This window comes from Diuraphis noxia, unplaced genomic scaffold, assembly GCF_037042655.1.
Source record: "Diuraphis noxia isolate RWA-SAM2 unplaced genomic scaffold, SU_Dnox_SAM2 contig0002, whole genome shotgun sequence".
NCBI lineage: Eukaryota > Metazoa > Arthropoda > Insecta > Hemiptera > Aphididae > Diuraphis > Diuraphis noxia.
The window spans coordinates 13,591,706-13,612,849 of record NW_028301712.1 but is presented as its reverse complement, the minus strand read 5'-3'; the positions used below and the strand labels follow the sequence as shown (position 1 = coordinate 13,612,849).

Genomic DNA, 21,144 nt, shown 5'->3' with positions numbered 1-21,144 from the left:
GCCAACATTTCAACGCTGTCATGAAAAGTAGTGAATATTGAGTTACGTCCTTCTTCGTAGGGGGTGTCGAAATGAGGGACACTAATAATATTGAACTATTATTGTTCATATATGAACTATGACACTATTGATGGTTGCAATCAAATTTTACGCCTAATAGATCTAAAATTTCTGTGCTTACTAAATATATGGAATAAAATACATACGCATATCGATAAAACCAATAAGTCTTTGCAAAACTAAAGATATTACAATTTATATGACAAGTAAAATGTTAAACGGTTTGTATAATTCTATTCAAGAAAATTGTGATCACAATTTTGAGGATCCATTAAAAAATTCAAAGAATACTGCTATCGAAATGGAACTATCGCCCAAATTTCTAAAAAAACAAAGGCATAAAATAAAACGTATGGATGGAGAAGAAACAATAGATGATGGTGCAACATTCGTCCACGCCAAAATCAAAAATGATATTTACATGGCAGTTGACTCAATTTTATCGAGTTTAAAATGGCGATTTAAAAGAATGACTATTTTAGGTGGAAGTAAGCTATCGTCAATGGATTTTGTTGAAATTAAAAAATGGACAAATACCACAAAGACCTCAATAGATTCGAGCTTTGCTCTGAAATGGAATGTTTTAAACACCAGGCTTCTGCATTGATGACCAATTTCAGAATGGCTGCACCAATTATTGATTTATTAAAACGTATTCATAAACAAAACTTACAAAGTATTTATCCTAACATAGAAATAGCGTTAAGAATATTTCTCACTCAATTAACATTCCAGTAACAACTGCTAGTTGTGAAAGAAGTTTTATTAACTTTAAACTAATAAAAAAAATACTTAAGATCAACTATTGGACAAGAGAGACTAAGAAGCTAGATATTATAAGTTAATATTATCTCCATCTTGCGTTAGTAAATTATTATACTAACATAATTAAATATGACATTGGAGGTACCTATTTACAAATTGATACCTAGATAATTAAACTATACATATTCTCAAATTTTAAATAATTATGGTGATGAATAAAAATATAATTTTTTATGATCCAAACAAGAGATATACAGTACCTTAGTCAGTTTAAAACAGGTTCAAATATTTCTTGACGATAACGACCAGATGACAATAATTCAAACGCAGTAACTATAACTTAAAATTATCAACTTGATTGAAATAATGAAATAATTGGATATCATTTTAATTTAATTTTTTAAGTTTTAAGTTTTTAACTGGCATGTAAAAATTATAAGCGCGTTTTCGCGGAGGTACCATGAGCAAACAATTTACTAAAACCCGTTTTGGCGATAATTTTATGTCAAAACTGTTTACTGTTTACTAAAATGTTTGGTGCTATCACTAAACGACTATTTCAAGTTGCTAAGTGTTTCTGGTACCTTTGATAATGCAATAATACATTCGTCATTCGATCATTTAATAAAACCACGATTTAAGAGGTTGATACCCATTGAAATATATAATAACTATAATATAATATTATATAGTTCAATGGTGAATGGTGATACCTCAGTTCTCCCGGAGTGATAAGAAAAAAAATTAATTTTACAATTAGATCGAGAATTAGATGCAATGATTGTTTTTAAAATTAAATTATGTCATTATTTGAACAATTAAAAAGTGAATTGACACTAAACTTAAACTAAAAGTTATTATATAGTATTAAATACTATAGAGTAATTAAAAATATTAAAATAATCTAAGAGCCCAATAAAAATACCAACTCCTTTGAAGTTACTACAGTAAATCTTTATTATACTTGGACATTTTAGGTTCTACAATGTAAGAAATAATGAAATATATTTAAATGAGGTGCATCAATAAACAAGTACCTGCAGTCATTAAGGCTTTAATTGCATATTAAGTAAAAGCATATTTGATGAACACACGAGTAATAAAAAATTAATCATTAGTTTAGATTACAAAATTAAAATGTCTTAATAATCAATGATCATACCGACAATACATGATGAATTCAAGTTCTAAGCTGATAGATATTAAGGAAGAGTACTCATGTATACGTTTAGTTGAGTTTCGAATGATTTCATTTGGACTAGTTATGAATAAAATAATATGAATACTTTTGAGTAGGTACACAACCGATCATTAAAGTACATTATGCATTACAAACCATTCATGTATCTAATGCTAAGGTAAAAATTAAAAGTACCTATATATTATACTTACATTAATATTTTTTCCAAGGACGGCAGTGACCACTGACCAATGACGCAAACGTCGCAAACGGCGTCGTGACTCGTGACAATTAAAATAACGGTAATTTAGTATTATTTACAGAAATGACGATTAAATAACAGCCGTACCACAGAACAATATGGAATAGACACTCGATCAGCTGATCGTGTTACTGTATCCACGGCTACAGACACTGTTCTGTGATACTAGTATCTATAGCCGTGTGTATGGCATAGAGTAATATTCGTGAAGTTTCATTTGTGATAACATGTTGATATTTTGATAATGGACCATCAAGCATTAAACGATAAAAATCAAGATAATCGTGTCAACTTGTCGAGTTATACACGTCGTCGTCATACCGCGACCCGTGACTTGTCAAAAGTTTACACCCCCTCACCACCAACAACCCACTATGTACGACCCGCCGCCGGAACCTCCGTCAGAGACAGACTGCTGCGGTACTGGTTGCGCGGACTGCGTGTTCGACGTGTACGACCGAGAATGCGCGCAGTGGCGACGTCGGCGCCGGACCGGCAATGCTGACCGGCTGCGGCGGGACCTGTTGTCAGCGACCACGCACAAGCCGTACCGGATCGTTTCGGCGCGGCCGCTCGGCGACGACGTACATGCGTATACGTTTGCGGCCACCCCGGAGTCCGTCGGCCGACTGCCTGTTGCGTACACTCAGCACGTGCACATCCGGCTGACGGACGGCCTCAGCAGACCGTACACGCCAGTGGCCCTGGGTGACGATTGCTCGTTCGACGTTCTGATCAAGGCTTACCCCGGTGGAAGATTCACCGGGCGCCTGTTGGGAATGACTGTGGACGACGTCGTCGCAGTGCGCGGGCCTTCAGGTGGCGTGCGGCACGACGGCCACGATTCGATAGTTATGTTCGGCGGCGGTACTGGTGTGGCCGCCTTCGTGGGTCTGATCGGATCGCTGTTGGACGACGACCAGTGCGAGACGTTGCTGAGACTGCATTACTCGTGCAAAACCCTCGACGGGGTGCTGATGCGCAAGGAGTTGGCCGATTACGCGGCTTATTGGAATTGCGCAGTACATCTGTACTTGACAAGGGAACGGAATTGGCCACAATGTTCGAAATCGTTTTGGTACAATGAAAATATAACGGAAGGAAGAATTTCGGAAGACGGCATGGCTGAAATAATTGATAGACAACAACACTTGAGAACGCTATGGCTCATTTGTGGAAACGATGAATTCAATCAATTCATTTTCAACTGTTTACAAAATCACAATATTAAACGAGATCATATTAAATTATTAGATAATACTGTAAAAGGTTTAAAAATATCTTGACATGACTTAGATAGTAACTATAAAAATAAATAATTGCGCAGCTTACAATATTATCTCAAAAAATTACAAATTTAAAAAAAAAATTTTTGGTATTTAAAAATAACTTAAATTTTTGTTTGAGTATAATCAATTTATTTGAATGGCATTTTTTATTACCAGTGATGGAAACATTTCTTTTTTTTGGTACTGGTTTAGTTGATGACCTCCAAGAAAGTGTTCCTCCATTTATTTCTTTTCTGAATAATGCAGTTATAACTTTTCTGTTAGGAGAACATTTCACCCGCATGTGTATTTTAAAATTGTAAATTGTATGTATATCTTTAAATACTCATAACTCGCTTTAAAATTAAAATATAATAAAAAGCACATAAGAAGCCCTCGATAATAATGTTACCTTTAATTTTTATAAGATGTCAATTCACTCTAAATTTTAAGCTTACGGATCAGTGTTCTGCTGAACGTAAAAATTGCTATGTTACACACTTGTAAGACGAAGACAACACGTGCGGGTATAAATATAACGTCCTCTTAATAATGTATTCTGTGAATGTTCAATATTATGAGTACTTATAAATACAATTTGATATTTTTTATTATTTTTTTCTTAAAATTAATTTTTACAAAATAGAATATATTTTAAATCTTAGGTTTCAAGAAAAAATTACTTTAATGTAACAATAAAATTAATTATAAATATAATAAAAAATTAATAGTACATCAAAAATATAATTGATATAAGTGGCAAGAGAATACTTCCTTGGTGGGCGTCAACTAAGTCAATACCAACAAATAACAATTAGTGATAGCATTGAATTTTCAAGTGTGTTAATTATTGCTAAAACTAATATTCAGAATATTCTTATTGATAATCATTTGACTTTCTTTCACCATCATTCATTGAGATATAATAGAATTCAAGCATAGATACTTTACAATAGCAAATAACATATATGAATTAATGAGAGCAAATCTCTACATGTTTTCTGCCGGGTTACATGAACAAATCACTTAAAATTTATAAATAGTGAATTAATTGCTCGATCAAATCGTCAAAATATTATCTATTTTCCATACAACCCGACATTCATGATGTATAAAAGAAGTTGAAGAATACAAAAAAAATAGCAAGCATTCACAATATTGAATGCCTTAAATATCAAAAATATTTATACCTAGAATAAATTTAAAATTGTTTTACTGAATGTTTCTTTAAAATAAATTATAAAATAATAGAAACTAAATACATATCCCCTTTCCACCCATAAGTTATATTATAGCATTAGTTAATTCATATTTAACTAAAATCTGTTGAATTTATGAAGCATGTAACATAAATCAACTGCAAAACACTTTACTATCAATAGGCGAGTGCTAACCAATTCAACATTTTCATATTATATAATGTTTTTTCTATAGATACAAATAAAACATAATATTTTATAATTTTATTTCATTAAATAAAACAAAATATCAACGTGAACAAATTATTTTTGGGAATAAAAAAAATTTAAATCTCCAATGTTATATAAGACATTATTTAATTAACAACAAGAGTAATTCAACTGGGTATTAGTTTTCACTAAAATTAAAAATATAATATAGAAAATATACATATATAAATATTTATATATACATATATATGCTTATACTTAATTAAAATGATCAGTAAGTGACTCAAATATTTTGTTATACATGATTAACACATAGTCACACATTATCTACTCTTTAAATTTTTCTCATATTAACTTTTACACAACAATTTTATTTTTTGAGTAATTTACATGTTTACAAAAAAGTAGTAACACAATACTCAAATTAAATACTACTACATAAAAGCCGCGATTTCGTCAAAAATAATAAAAAATGAATATATGTAATAATAACTCAATTTTGATTACCTACTCAATGATCTAGGTAAATATTTATAGTAAAAACACTTATAAGCACTCCATAATGAAAGCTGCTTTATTAATAGTTTTGATGGTATCAAGTGTGATATTTCAAGAGTCATTATATTCAACTTTTAGTATATTTTCTATGCACAGATCACAAGTTTTCTTCGATAACTTTGTTTAACTGTTAATAATTTTCACTTAATATTATAACTATTTATCGTTACACATCATCGTCAGATTCCGCATATTGCTGATGACCTCGCATGGAGCTTTTTTCATGTCAAAATATAGGAGGATCATCTCTATATCGTCTGTCTCTGTACCTATCCAAATGAGCATCATATGCACGTTCTGCTTCTAACCAATCTTGGTATTTATACCACCATTCTTCCCACTTGACATAATCAGTTAATGTAAGATCACCTAAATACCCTTGATCTTTATAATAAGCATAACGACCTTTAACATCTTCAATAGAAGTACCCTCTGGTAATGACCTAATAAAAAATGTATGGTTTATTTATTTTAGTTAACAATTGTTTTTCCATATATTTACCCTAAAGCTGGAGTAGGAAATGGATGAGGAGGTGAACCAATTTCAACTCTAAAATCATCACCAGCTGTCACACGAAGACTCCTTTGTGGTAACTCATGGGCGCGACCCATTTGAGCCATCTTACTAAAACGTTCAGATAATGTTAATTGACCTCCAGAAGAAGAACTCATAGGCATATCTGAACCACCAACACTAGATTCTTCTTCCGACATTGATTCTACTTTAATTGTTGGTTGATGTAAAACAGCCTAAAAATATTAATAAATATGTAGGACTTTAACATAAAATTTAAAACTAAAATAAATTATGTATACAGTTTCAATTTGTGAAGATTTTGATCTATGTGATTTTTTCTTTTTGTGCGATTTCACTTTTTTAATACGTTTAGTTTTGGTTGGTAGAGGTTCTAGAAGTGGACCAGCTTTAGGTAATCCAGTAGTAGAACTTACTTCTACTACGGGTGTGTACCTTGGTACTGAAAACGATCTTGATCTAAAATATAATTAAAATATTATAACAACTCAAATAACTATGAAAGTAATTAATTACCTAGAACGTTCATGTATGGGTATAACAGGTCTGGACATTTTTGGAGATTTTGGCCTAGCTAATGGTTCTGGTGGTGGCTCTCGTCTAGTAGCAGGTATTCTAGCTTCACAAACTGAACAATGAGAATCTGAACATGTACTTACACTTGATGAACGTACCTAAAATATTAATTAATAATTATATTGCCATGAAAAAGTGTCTTTTAATATAAAAAAATACCTCCTCAGCTGATGATGTTCGAATACGTTTAAGACCATGTTTTTTAGACCCTCTTCTTTTAGGAGGAGGTGAAGCTATTCTACGGCTGCGACTAAGTATGGGAGATCTACGTCTTCTACTTAATGATCTGGACCGTCTGACACGTGAACTATTGGCTGTTGGTGATTCTGATGTGGATCTGCGTCTTCTTCTAGAATGCAAAGTTAAAGGAGACTTTCTTGCTCGATATGGTGAACGTCGTCTATTTAATGGAGATCCTCTTCGAAGTGATAAAGATCTGCGCGATCTTCTTAAATCAGGAGACCGTGAAAGTGGTCTACGTCGTTTATGGGATGGAGACCTCCGTATAGACGAACGTGAACAACTAGAAGAAAAACTACTAGATGAACGCCTACTGATTGACCTAGATCTTCGATCACTATATAATTCTTTGAAACCAGAATGCTTCCACCTGAAAGAAACATTTATACTTAAATAAGTTGTATATATCATATAGATTTTCTACATTTAACATCTCATAATATGATATTGACGACATAATGCCATTATCATTATAAAAGTATATTTATTATCTTTCAAAAATAATATGACTACTAAAATACTAAAAAACTTCTGTACATTTAAAAATTATTCAATTTTTATATTTTTATACATAGTTGCAGCAAATGATTTTGATGAGCTATTGAATTAAATTATAGTAAGTTAGTCTACTATATATCCAAGAAACAGATCATGCAATTTTAACAAAGGTTTATTCACTTTTGGCAGTTGAATAAAAAAATTATTTTGTCACTTCATGACTTATCTGTGGAAATCTATTAAGGTTCACTTTTATTGTCACATTATTTGTCAATTCCTAATAGTGATCTTTCATTTGCTGTTGTTTATATTAATAATATTATAAGGAAGCTGAAACAAAAGAGACGAAACTCAAATAAATTGTTTTCACTGATCACTCATGATGCAAATTAATAATCAAAAACATATTTTGAATATTGAAATTAAGATTTTTCACATAATAAATAAACAAAATTTTAGAAATAATTATTCTTGTAATTTACCGCAAGGATATCATAAATTATCTATATTGTTAATATGCTTAGATAATTTTGTCTTATATTTATAAAATAGGCTTGAACAATAAAAATGGTATTTTACAATCAATAGAAATATTGTTACTAAAATACTTATTAGAAAAAAAAAACAACTAAAAAATGTCACTACTTAAATTTATTTTAAAGACAACATTTCTGAAAAAAGTAGGAAGTGAGTATATTCATTGGTGTAAAAATGGAAAAATATTGAAGATATCCCTGTAAACATATCAATTTTAGATTCATTAATTCAGCTTTAGGTGCTTGAGCACGCGACATAGGTAACAAACACATCCTCAAATGTAATCCATCGTACATGATTACAACTATAAACCTGAATATAAACTAAATATTAAGAGTTTTGGCAACTCCTTCAGTGTCTAATATTGAAAAAACATTAATTTTAAACTTAAAAAAAGGCAAAAAACATTCATCGAAATATTAATTGAAATAAACATTTAATATGGCTGGCTCTTCAACCCATTTCCTGGGAAATATTTATTGGAAATGATGGCAAAAGTCAAAAGAAAATTTGTATCATGATAAACTATAGGTACCTATATTAAACTTACAGTTTTTCATATTAATTATATCGAGATTATATTTATGTAATATTAATATTTATTATGATAAGTTAATTATTACTTTATATTATATACATTTAATAAGCAACAACCAATAATTTTAATATTTATATTATTACATTGAAAATTTGAATATTGTTTAAATATTTTATTTTTAATTGTCCTTCCTGCAAGATAAAATCCTGGTTACATCCATGTTTGAAATAGCATGATCAATATGATTAAGAAACAATGATATGAAATTAACCAAAGCAAAACAAGGTACAAAATTAAAGAAATAACACTTAATAGGTACAGAAGTTTAAAAAGCTCATAATTTTTATAAAGCTTAGCATTAAAGTGCTGTGTTGTATAATATTGAGCATAAAATTATCAAAAATTTATAATCGAATGAACGCAACTGTATTCTACCTAAATTATAGGTATTAAACAGTTAAAAGTTAAAATTTCAACTAAACATATTTTTGGTACTATATTTTACTTTCTTTTTTTCTAGGTAAACATACCTAAAGTATAGTATGCATAATATTATAAGGATTTAAGCATACCTATTTGGATCTTTTTCTTCAGCTTCTAAAACTTTGTTAATCCAATATTGACTTTGATCTCTGTCTTTCCTGGCCCTCTTAACAACATTTTCCAGCTCTCTTCTTGGGGATTCTAGAGTTTATAATAATAAAATAATATAATATATATTTAATATCTATAAATTTAAATATACCTTTAGATCTGGTACGACTTGATGAAGCTCTCTTGTCAGTCCTATGTCTTTCATTTCTAGACATGTTCAATCCTATAAATCATTAAATAATAAGTATCATATTATACAACATTTAAAATATTAAGTAAATGTTATCAATATATTTTTATCACATATAACACATGGCCATTAAATAATATGATTATATGTAATTGATCAATTTTTGACGTACTTCATACCATTAGTCGAGCTGTCAGAATTACTTGGATTCATATACGTCCAGATGATGAGTTGCGACTCATAAATGAAAACACCGAACGAAAGGAATTCAATGGATTTTGACATAATAGGAAAATGTTTAGTATTCAGTTATTATTCTTTTTAATGTGTAGCTTTAAAGCAATTTTAAGATAATTAGGTACGTATATAATTTTTTATATGTAGAAAATATAAATTTAGGTTACATTCTAATATTTATTATAAGTAATTAGTCATTTTTATAAATTCTCAATATTTAAGCTATTAGTTCTACAATAACAATAATTTTATGCTAATAAAAAGGTAAACATTGTCAAGTAAAAAAAAAAAAATGTTTTTATGATTTATTGTAAGAAATTCCATCAATGGGTATTTAAAATAGGTGTACTAGGTACCTTTGGTTACCTACTAAAATACAATTGTATATACATCTTTGAGCAGTAATAATATATAATTACAGGTAACAGATAATTACACAAATTTCTGTATAAGATTAAAAATATAAATTTCAATATGTTTATAACATAGAGTTAGGTGATTATTCAAGAAATGGTAAAAGAAAGTAAACAGATAATGAATACATTTTAAGATATATTGATTGGATACAAGTTAGCAAAACGGTTTGCTAAAGCTTAAAATATATAAATACTAGCAGCATCACATATGCAATTAAGTACTGCAAGTAATAGCATTGAACACATGGAACATAGTACGAATGAGAATTAATGAGAAGCTACCCGAACGCTCCGGCAAGCGAAATATTCACTAGAGTTTCGCGACGACCGAACGGAAAACGGATCTTATATCGACGAACGGCCCCCGGCAGTACGCGCCGGTCGGAGGCTCGGTGTACATAGCGTCGCGCAATCATTTTATAATAATCGGACGGAAACGGCTCGCGATCAGCTCGACGGATCGGATGACTTAACATTCTACGTGCACGCTCTTAACAAAGTACGTGGTTTTTAATTTTATTTTTTAATTACAATAACAACTTAGATCATGAAAAATAAAAATAAAAATCATTTCAGCCATTCCAGATTTCCAACAAAATACATACTTATTGAACCAACGAACGTGTCACTTTTTTAACTTTTAATTTTACGAATTTAGATTTTCACACACAACACCAAACAGTTGAGAACTCCAGACGAACTCGAAAAGTGCATTCACTATCCCGTAGGAATGCGATTGATGTGTAACCGATCAAAATTTTTTTTCACATTAAAAGCGTCTTCAAAACGATGATTTACATAGCAGTAACACTAGTTAACAGACAGCAGCTAGAATAGCAAGATAGAAAAAAACACAAACCTAGCAATAACTAATAAGAAAAAAATAAAATAAAAACATCGACCCCAGTTCCCAGTACAGGCTGTCTCAAACTAGTCCAACAGACTCTACAGTGTCGCCACAGCACACCGTAATCAGCTGCTGAAAAGTAAATAATAAATATATTCTATGATAGACTTATTGGACTTATTTAGACTTAAATGGACTGCGCTTCCCACTAAACACCTCACCCACGGACCACGACCCACTGTATATTGCCATGTACCAATGTTAAGAGATAGTAATACAAAAATGGCTAAATGCATTAATAAAAGAGTAAATAAATATTATTTATTGTAATGCCCATTTATGTAAATTGTAAATAGAACCTGACCATAGAGTAATAAAACTAATTGATAGGACCTTACTAATTTATAGCGTTTTCCACCATATCGCAATATTGCACCAATGTGGCACTGGTACAGTTCACTGATAATTTATTGTCCAGCTAGTGCGGGCTGGTGCAAGTGTGCATCTGTGGATAAAACATAAAATCTATACTTTTCACTGATATTATCTTTTAAAGATACCTAATACAATTTTTAATGGGTATTGTGGTATTTATCATTGCAGTATTGCACTGGGTGCAAAATACGGTATTCGGAAAAAAAAGCTCCGATATCAAAGTAAGATAAAAAAATCCCCGTACCAACTAAATACATTATATTATTTTTTATTATAGTGTACATTTTATAATTTAAAATTTTTAAACATGAATATTATATTTTATATTTTATATTATATGAACGAAAAACCAAATTTTTATTTTTTAATAATAAAATGTTGCAGATACTAAGATACCAAGACCAGTTTTCAGATAGTTAGAGTCTACAATAAAATATAATATCTACCTTCACAATTTTTAAGATAAAGTCAAATGTCAATTACTTTTATTACTTATATACTTTAATTTATTATATTTCAAATGTATATTAATGTATGTTTATATCTATAGTTTAATAAATATTTAGTATAATAAATTAGATGATACATAATAATATAATAATTAATGAAAAACAATTGTTATTAACAGTTTGTTAATTTTAATGTTTTAACAGTTTATTAAATATTAATATGACCTAAAGGCTAAAAGTATATACAAATATTAAACTAGTATTTTATAATATAATATTAATTGTGGTTATAGATACGAGTATATGTTAAAGAAGTGTTCCATAGTCACATATAGATATATATTATTATTATTATATAAAAGTATGTATAAATTTAAAAAGTTAAAAATTTCAAATTATAAAATGTACTCTATAATAAAAAATATGTTATGTATTTAGCCGGTACAGGGCTTTTTTTTCTGTAGGTGGGGCTTTTTTTTCCTGGGCTTTCTTTTTCCTATAGATTCGCCTAATACTGGCGTAGTGCATTGAGGTGAAGTATAAAAAAGTCCACTCAATGCACGCTAATCTTGCCGAAAGAGCATAAAAATATGCACTGGTGTAGTCTGTGCAGTGTGGTGGAAAACGGTATATAAAATATATGCTATCTTTTTCGAGAAATATTATAATCTTAGTTTGTTGATTCTCATTCTCACTTACTTAACCTAACCCTATGATGAGTTATACCCATAGGCCGATCACCGATGACCCATGTATTTATATTATGTTTATGGTTGTACTGCACAATATAATATAAGGTACAACGTGTATCCTAAATAATATAAAGAATGTTATGTGGATAAATATACATATAGAGTCCTATAAAAAATGTTCTAAATATGTTGTGTGGGGGGAGGGGGTAGGGTGAAACCGAATACAAAAAGATCAAATTGTATTACCACACCATCTCAAATCTTTTTCTTCATAAAATTATTTTGACACTACCATAAAAGATTAATGCATGCAAGTTGGACCGATGAACGATAAAATGTAGAGATATTATAACAACAAATGTAGTATGTAAATCATTTTTTGTATTGATGAGTTATTTACATCATAAATAATTTTATTCTACCAAGGGCATTTCAAATTCAAATCTTTCGTAAGCGATTTTATATTCTAACATTTTGCTTCAGGTATTTGCTCTATTCATTAAATTTACATGTATAAAGTCATAAACAGCGGTTTATGGAAGAAGTGGGGAGGGATAATAACAATATATTTGTAATATTATATCTATATTAGAGATAATATACATAATGTATATAAAAATAATTACATAAATATACATAACCTGTGGACTGTGTATACAATGTTTGCTATGCTCGTCGACCGTTTTACATACCTAGTGGTAATAGTGTTATTTTTATATGTAATGCCGAATTTACATTCAGAAAATACCAAATTTTCACTTACGAAAATGTTCCTTTTTAATGCATTATCTATACGTTTTATTGTACTGACAATTATACTACAGTAATGTGATGAAAAATCAAATAAATAATCGGTATTTAGGTCTGAACTATTAACTAATAATAATTTACTATGCACACATTCATACAATGTGCACTAAAATCACACGTACATCATCAATCGAAAATGTTTACAAAAATTTGGGAAAAATATATACTATCTCCTTCAAACAGAGAATTCAAATTAACTCATTATAAGACCAGAAAGTCGCAAAAGAGACATGAGATAGGTACTTGGAAAGATAATGGACAACAGCTAGTGGTGTAGCTAAATTGCCTACACAAACTGCCGTGCCACATATAGCTGAGCTGTGTGATACTAACTTTGATCATAATATTTCATTATTGAAATGCTAACCGGAAAAATGGAGAGCGAAATAAATAATTGCATATAAACATATTATTTTTCAGGTATTTATAATAAAATACCAGAGATAACATACTATTTTTAACAAATAATGACCTGGAATCTAGTTAGGTAGGTAACTATTTTAAATATATATATATAAGCAATACATTCTTTATTTTGTCCATAAACTGCACTATTAATGTCTTAAATAACTGACGAGAAATTAATTTTAATACTTATAACACATAAACTTTATAATAATTAACCATTATTGACTTTGATATTTTGGTATGTAAATTTAAATTCAATTTCCTGTTAACATTCTTCCAGCATTTGGATAAGATCTTTTTTGACGTACCACGTCCAGTAATTTCTCTAATTATGTCATTATACATCATTCTGAATTATAAGACTTTAATATTCAATAACTTACAACATGCAATAGTTTGTACTTTAGAGGTTTACTCCCGCTTGAAAAAATGAACAGCGTTTCGCTTATATGCATGTGAACAATATAGATTTTTAAAACGGTCAATAGACAATACTCATTGGTTCAGTGTACAGTTTTTTTTTTTTAAATTCTATGAAAACCAGACAATTGGCACCGCTTTTACATAGGTACATTCCTCAATTATCCGGAAGTAAAGTATATAACACTAAACTTTAAATCTGTTCCGTGATGTGCTCTATAAAAGCTATATAAATTTAAAAAAAAAATCGCATGAAAATCAAACAAATGTTTATTGAGCTAATTTATAACAAAAATACTTATTTTGATAATCCTTTTAAACCTCTTGGGAGTTAAATTATAAAAATTCCTTCTCAGTATTTGTCTATGTATGGCCACATTATATAAGCAACACCTTTCAAAATTCTAAGTTTTTAGACCCTGTGGTTTAGGCTTTGCGTTAATTTAACAGTTTTTATTTCATAAATTTATTGAATATAGATATAATACCGATTTTATTTTGATTTAATAAATAAAATTGATGATGTACTAAAATATAATAAACATAACTTATAATTAAATTATATGGCGTGCTGCGTGCTGACTGTTGGGTCAAGGAATCACATATTTTTATTACACCATGGCACTAAAACACGGATTTTACATATAAATATATAATCATTAAAATTTTTACATTTTATATATTTTTATTTAAGTGATATTATTAAGAGATTACAATATCAACGTTGCTTCAGTCGCATCAGTTTATTTTGAGATGCTATTTTATGTCTTTGGATGTGTAGCAGAAAGTTTGGATTGTTGCAGTCATCTAGGCTATCTTGCTGTTGCAGAAAAATACTTTAAATACATAATGCTGGTCGCTTATTTTACCACGCTCATGAAACACCCTATTTGTGTGCTGATAATTTATGCTTTTACTAAATATATAATTTTCAAAAATAACCAAAAAATGGGGTGTAAAGAATCACCTTGTATAATATATAATATATTTTAGAATCGTGTCGTTAATCATTGTATTAATTGTATCATTGTATCATTGTATACACAACACAAATATATATATACATATATACATTAAAGGTATTAATAGTAGCTATGTATATTTTATACAAGTATTAAGTTGAGTACAAAATGGAGTGTATATCGATCGAGAAGTCCGCCACCTATCGGCAACAGTAGTAGTTATAGAGAACGCCATGGTATAGTGACAGCACGACTACGCCAGTGCTATTCGCGGCGCACCTACGTCTCACGCACGTTGTGTGGGCATATATTACAATAATATTATATAATATTGTACAAAAGTTAACAGTATTCAGTGCGACAAACGTTGAGTTTTATTCCATCGAGATACGATGAAATCGGTTGGTTTCCTGTTAATTTTCGCAGCGGTGGTGCGCTTAGGGACGACTGCAAGCCCGGAGCCATTTGGATGCGAGAACAGGTTCGAAGTGCACGACGATAAGATCATTCGGACGGAAGACTCGAAAAAGTTGGGTGCAAAGTTCATAGATTCGGTGGAACAGCACGATCGTGGTGGGTGTCTGGAACTGTGCTGCCGGACATCCCGGTGTGACGTTTTCGTATTCGAGGAAAAAGTATATAACAATAAAATAATTCATTGTCAAATAATTAATTAACAATGACTTATGAATTAATATATGTATTGTATCCATTATTAATTAGTTTTAAAACCGTCATGACTTTGACACAGTTCAAAATCCCAATAAACTATTATGCTAATATGACCCAAAAGTCCGGCGTTGTAAAAAGGGGGCTGTCGCAAATTTAAGGAATGGGTAACGAATTTTCCCACAAAACATTCGCGGGGTTCATTGGGTTGTGACGCAATATTATTGTCTCATAAATTTAAAGTCAGGTTTTTATGTTATATTTAAATACACAGTTTTTTTCTCCATAAATAAATGTAAACAAAAAAAAAATTGTATTACAAGATGAAATACTTTAATATATTTAATATATTTGAGATACCTAATTGATAACTTATTATAAAATAAATTGAAAATGAATAGGGTTGAACATATAAAACGTTATACATTTATACATTATATGAATATCGTGTATACCGAAATATCAAGTTTATACCTTAAATCTTTATAAAAAATGGACTGTTGGTATCTAATTTTAAATCTATCAAGTTATTGATAATGTATGTTTTGGAGCATTTGTTTTATCCAAAATATTAAACACTGAGCTTATTTTAAATATTAAATATTATTTTATAGTTAATTTATATTTATATTTATATTTTGATTAGTCACCTGGAACATGTTACCTGTTTGAATGTGGACCATCAGATGATTTTAAATGCAAATTCACCAATCATAAGAACTATAGCAGTGCATTGATGGTGTCCAGACATGCATCAGAATTAGAAAATCAAATTAAACTCACGCAAATTGAACATGAACATGAACTTATTCAACTTAAGTAAGTAAAAATAACAAAAGAGTTCTAAGGTATTCGTGTATTTTTATGTGTTTATATAACTTCTTAATATTATGAATTTATTATCAATGTGTTAGTACCTATGTGTATTGAGCTTTTACAGCGTGGAAATGTAAATTAATATTTGAAATTGTGGAATGATTCATTAATGAACAATTGTTTGGTTACCTGTTTTTTAAATATTATTATAGTATAATCTATCAGTTATTATCACAAATTGGATATTAATGTCTTATCGTGTTCGGTAAATAATTTATTTTTAGAACTGACAAACTATAGTAGCATGATGCATTATTAATTCAAAATTTATAAAACGCGAATTTTTAACCTACCTATGATAAAATATCTAATCCCGAATATCTAACATAATTTTTGTCTTAAATTATTTAGGAAAATAACCTCATTTACAACACCTTCAACAACTGTTTTACCAATCCCAGCCATTAATAAAGAAACAGAAATAACTATCCCACAGGATAAACATTCTGAAAGTAAAATTTGACATTTATTTTGAATATTATTAAAATAAATAAAAAATGCTTTAAACCGAGACTTATACTTTTTTTTAATGTCTTAAAGGAACTCCTCGGTGTAGTAGATTTCAATTTGAATGCAAAACATCCAGTGAATGTATTGCTATTTATAACGCATGTGATGGAATTCCTCAATGCAGCGATGGTAGTGATGAAGCTCTTGAACTGGCTTGTCCGACCACTCCGAGTAAAATTATTGAATTAATAATAATTTTTCTAATTAACATGAAAGTTATATGTTTATAACAGGCAAACAAGTATTCATGAAAGATGCAAATTACGGGTTGACACAAGGAAATAATTACATACAAACATTATCAAACAAGCCAATGGATACTATGGGACAGCAAGTAAATCAACCAATTCAACAATACCAATGGAAAAATCAACAACCGATATTTAGTTAGTTGGAAATATATATAAGCATATTCACCAAGAAATTAACACAATTTTTCTTCAAGGTTCTAATATAAACTATAATAATGCAAAAGTAGACAAATCGGCTTATGGCAGTAATTTTGCGTCTTCTCAGTATGGAAGGGAAGGCGAAGGCCTCAAATGGACAGGCCAAGATATGGCCCACCAAAACTACGGTGTGATATAGGCACATAATATAGCTAGGTACATTGATTACGTATAATACAATATTTAATTTTACAGGGAATAATCGAATATTCACACATGTTAATGGAGGAATTTTACCAGACTATAATCGGCAGCAAAATAACTTATTACAAAATAAGTAAGATAAAAAAAAAAACGGATTAAAATTATAAAATTACAATTTTGGTGCATCTACCGTTAGAGAAACTTTTAGGTACACGCAAATAAATACAATTATTACTCATATATAGAGTAATAATTATCTGTATTATTTTTAGTCCATACTCTTTTTAGATTTCAATAGTTATATTGACAATTAATGTATACCTAATAGATAATATATTTTTTCATGAATTTATTTTTTTTTTAATCTTTGTAACTAACCATTAAAAAAATGCTTCTTACGCTCATTGGATTTTATATTTTAAGAATATATATTTTTCAAAACAATATATCATAAATAACCATATGGCATAAAGGCATAACTTACGTGTGGAATTTCAACATTTTAAATTCTAAAAATTTTCAATCTATTTTAGTATGCCGAGTAGAGTATACAATGCTGAACCGGGGATGAATATTGATCATAACTACAACCATTTGAACAATATGAATCATGAATTCCATCACTTTAACACGGGTAATAATCGAATATATATATTAAAAATTAAACATAAAGTGTGTAGTGCGTAATAAAAATAATAATTTGAATGTAGGTGGAAAAACTAACTATCAAAATCAAAATAATCCAGATTATTTTTATGAAGACCTGAGACCTAAGATGGAACAGCCAAATATGATTCCTCAATTAGTGAGTAAAAAATATTTATATGTTACATGCTAAGTTATAATTTACTACCTGTTTCGCCTGACATTGTTATTATTATTAGTAACTGACAACTGTAGACCGTAAGTTACAATTATATTAGCAAGCCTATGCGACAATAAAAAATAGTTAAATTTAAAAAAAAAAATCGAATTACTCAACTTAATGTAATCTTAGACCACTATAAAAATCACCCTGTGGTGGCTTGGTGAGGCGCGGTCGTACGCTCAATCTGCGGAAACGCACTGAGCGTACGTACCGGCCGCAGTTGCTAGCTCCCGGATGGGTGACCATCTGGGATTTTTAGCAACATATCCTTGCCACACATACACAAACACGTGTTACAACCCTACCCACTTAAAAACCTACTGAAAATATAATATAATATAATAACCCCTACCGTACCACCCAACATCCAATAGGCTATGTTGCCACGGGTTCCCCTTAAAAAAATAAAAATAAAAATAAATCACCCTAGGTACATTATAATTTTAATTTAAACCTTAATTATTGCTAACTAATAATCTTTTTATTGATGCTGTACAAGGAAAAAAGCAAAACTATAAATGATAACATTTTTATGTGAGCTGAAAAAATTGCACATGCGTAGACTTACAATATTTTGACTTCTCAATGATATCATTAAAAAAAACTCGCATGAGTGGTTCCCGAAATCATTGGCATCAAGGATTATCATTTTTACATTAATATGCACAGATTTTACAATTGTTTGTCTTTTGTTATGATCCTTGACAAATTAAAATAATATAACTTTGTTTATTTTAGGGTTCTGATTATCAAAAACAAATTCAATTTGATGTTAAAAAATCTGAAACATTATTAACAGAAAAACCGGTAATAATTCAAAAGCATAACCTCAGTGAAACATCTACTCAATCAACAACTACAGGTTAATTCAATATTATTTTCAAAATATTGATAATAGAACTTAACTTGATGTATACTGCTTTATCATACACTCTGAACTCATTTATATGATTTTACAATTTCAGATTCTCATTTGGATCGAAAAATAGTACAACCACTTACAGAGGACTCGATTGTTCGTGAAGTGTATTTTGAAAGTAGTGATGATGGATATGCAATAATGCCAAATGGAGCATTCATTTCACTTGTTCTTGGTAACTAGCATACATTTATTATTAAAAAATGTATAAAATAGGTATTAGTACCTTTTATAATTTCATCATAAGCTTTAAAAACTAAACCCAGCTATCTTGTAACAACTTTATGAATTAAATATCTAGCCATCTATCTAACTTACCTGAGTTTAAAAATTATTAATTGCATAAATCATAAGTAAATAAAATAATAGTAATAATAATATATAAATATAAATATAAGTAAATATAATATTAAATTATTAAATATTATATATAATTTCTACATTACCTAACTATTATTAGTTAAGTTTCGTCGCTGTCGGTAATTGTGCATACTTTTTCTTTGAATGTTGTTTAATCTTTTCAGGTGTTATTGCATCTACTATAATGATAATTGTGATTGGTTGTCGATTAAGAGTGATGCGTAATCGTCATCGAAAAGGAAGCAAACAGTCATACGCTTATGACGCAGACTTTTTAATTAATGGCATGTATTTATAAATGTATAATAACAAAAAATGAAAATGCATATTGTGATTTATGAACATATACTTTTTTTTTATTAAGAAAAAATAATATTTTATTTAAACATACCTATTAATTATTATTATTATTTATTTATTATGATTGTTTTATGTATTAGATTTTTATAAAATTAATTTTCTTACTCTGCAACATTATATTGCCTTAAAATACTATAGTGTTGTTTTAAAGAAGATGAATAAATTAATCAAATTTGTAAATATTAAGTACCTAATATGTATTTAATATGTTTAATTTATTTAAACTACCTGGTACCACTTATAAAATATACAACTAATTATAGATAGGTATGATAATATATTATATGCATTAGACGTGAGGATTTAAAATGTTACCCTCCTATACGCGCCACTAGGGTCTGGGGGTGGGGACTAGAAATTTATCTCACGTACATTTTGCTTATATAATGTGATACATTGATAATAACTGAAATAATAATAATAATATTTGGGAGGGCTAGGCAAATATTTAGGGGGGCTAAGCCCCATCTAATCACGCCTATATGTACCCTATTCCCTCATAAATCAAGAGTTAAGGATATTTTTATAACATTAAAAGTTTTAAAATAAGAGGTTAACTTAAGTACATCATATGTCAAGTTACTAAGTATGTATCCTGAACATAAATATTGAATTTACAATTTAGAGATGTAATTTCTATGATTATTAAAGCTCGGATGTTAATGACCTAAATTTCATTAAAATACGCATTTAAAAAAGTTAAAATATCCAATTATATACCAAAAATATATTAAATATACCTATTTTTCTAAAAAAAATATGCAAAAAAAAGGGTAAACCTTTATTCAAAAAATGATATAATCTTTTAAATGTGTATTTGAAATTAATTTATTACAATAAATACACAGCTATTAAACACGAAAAAAAATTAATTCGTTTCCGTCTATTAAAATAAAATTTTGCATGGGCTTAGTACTCTATAAATATCAAGATAACTCTGTGTAACAATTATTTTTCTGATATTTTCAAGTTTGAAAAAATCTTCGACGATTTTACAATATGTTTTGATAAATCGAAATCGACCGCTCCACGTCTAAAGAGTGGATCGGTGCATAGGTATAATATAAACTTAACAATATCTGTTTCCATACCCACTGCGTTGC

The 21,144-nt window shown here is 29.3% G+C and overlaps 3 protein-coding genes across 5 annotated transcripts; 2 read left to right on the top strand and 1 right to left on the bottom strand.

Moving 5' to 3' along the window:
- Window positions 1-2,489: 2,489 nt before the first annotated feature.
- Window positions 2,490-3,693, top strand: LOC107162164 (NADH-cytochrome b5 reductase-like). Its single transcript, XM_015508945.2, has one exon. The coding sequence runs from the start codon at window positions 2,642-2,644 to the stop codon at window positions 3,551-3,553; it is 912 nt and encodes a 303-aa protein (XP_015364431.1). The 5' UTR covers window positions 2,490-2,641; the 3' UTR covers window positions 3,554-3,693.
- A 1,807-nt stretch (window positions 3,694-5,500) lies between these two features.
- On the bottom strand, window positions 5,501-10,726 carry LOC107162169 (uncharacterized). 3 transcript variants are annotated; one of them, XM_015508953.2, is made up of 8 exons: window positions 9,390-10,726; window positions 9,172-9,243; window positions 8,999-9,110; window positions 6,773-7,223; window positions 6,554-6,711; window positions 6,319-6,496; window positions 6,005-6,252; window positions 5,501-5,945 (listed from the first exon to the last, which is right to left on the bottom strand). In XM_015508953.2, exons 1-8 carry the CDS (start codon window positions 9,493-9,495, stop codon window positions 5,729-5,731), a joined length of 1,542 nt encoding a protein of 513 aa, XP_015364439.1. In that variant the 5' UTR covers window positions 9,496-10,726; the 3' UTR covers window positions 5,501-5,728. The 3 variants fall into 3 exon arrangements, with proteins under 3 accessions (XP_015364439.1, XP_015364442.1, XP_015364440.1); XM_015508956.2 differs by having other exon boundaries at window positions 9,383-10,725; XM_015508954.2 differs by having other exon boundaries at window positions 10,469-10,725.
- Window positions 10,727-15,134: 4,408 nt separating this feature from the next.
- LOC107162153 (uncharacterized) lies at window positions 15,135-20,235 on the top strand. Its single transcript, XM_089220906.1, has 12 exons — window positions 15,135-15,521; window positions 16,202-16,374; window positions 16,783-16,883; window positions 16,972-17,112; window positions 17,175-17,327; window positions 17,387-17,518; window positions 17,586-17,667; window positions 18,068-18,168; window positions 18,245-18,339; window positions 19,141-19,264; window positions 19,368-19,496; window positions 19,846-20,235. Exons 1-12 carry the CDS (start codon window positions 15,279-15,281, stop codon window positions 19,977-19,979), a joined length of 1,608 nt encoding a protein of 535 aa, XP_089077032.1. The 5' UTR covers window positions 15,135-15,278; the 3' UTR covers window positions 19,980-20,235.
- The last annotated feature ends 909 nt before the right edge of the window (window positions 20,236-21,144 follow it).

Excerpts from the sequence above, each read along its gene's own strand:
- LOC107162164 (XM_015508945.2), top strand. The coding sequence starts at position 2,642 with ATGTACGACCCGCCGCCGGAACCTCCGTCAGAGACAGACTGCTGCGGT.
- LOC107162169 (XM_015508953.2), bottom strand. The coding sequence starts at position 9,495 with ATGTCAAAATCCATTGAATTCCTTTCGTTCGGTGTTTTCATTTATGAG. Across the intron at positions 6,497-6,553 it reads CCCATACATGAACGTTCTAG|ATCAAGATCGTTTTCAGTAC; the intron begins GTAATTAATTAC and ends ATTATATTTTAG. Across the intron at positions 6,253-6,318 it reads AATCTTCACAAATTGAAACT|GCTGTTTTACATCAACCAAC; the intron begins GTATACATAATT and ends TAATATTTTTAG.
- LOC107162153 (XM_089220906.1), top strand. The coding sequence starts at position 15,279 with ATGAAATCGGTTGGTTTCCTGTTAATTTTCGCAGCGGTGGTGCGCTTA. Across the intron at positions 15,522-16,201 it reads TTTTCGTATTCGAGGAAAAA|TCACCTGGAACATGTTACCT; the intron begins GTATATAACAAT and ends TATTTTGATTAG. Across the intron at positions 17,113-17,174 it reads GGCTTGTCCGACCACTCCGA|GCAAACAAGTATTCATGAAA; the intron begins GTAAAATTATTG and ends TGTTTATAACAG.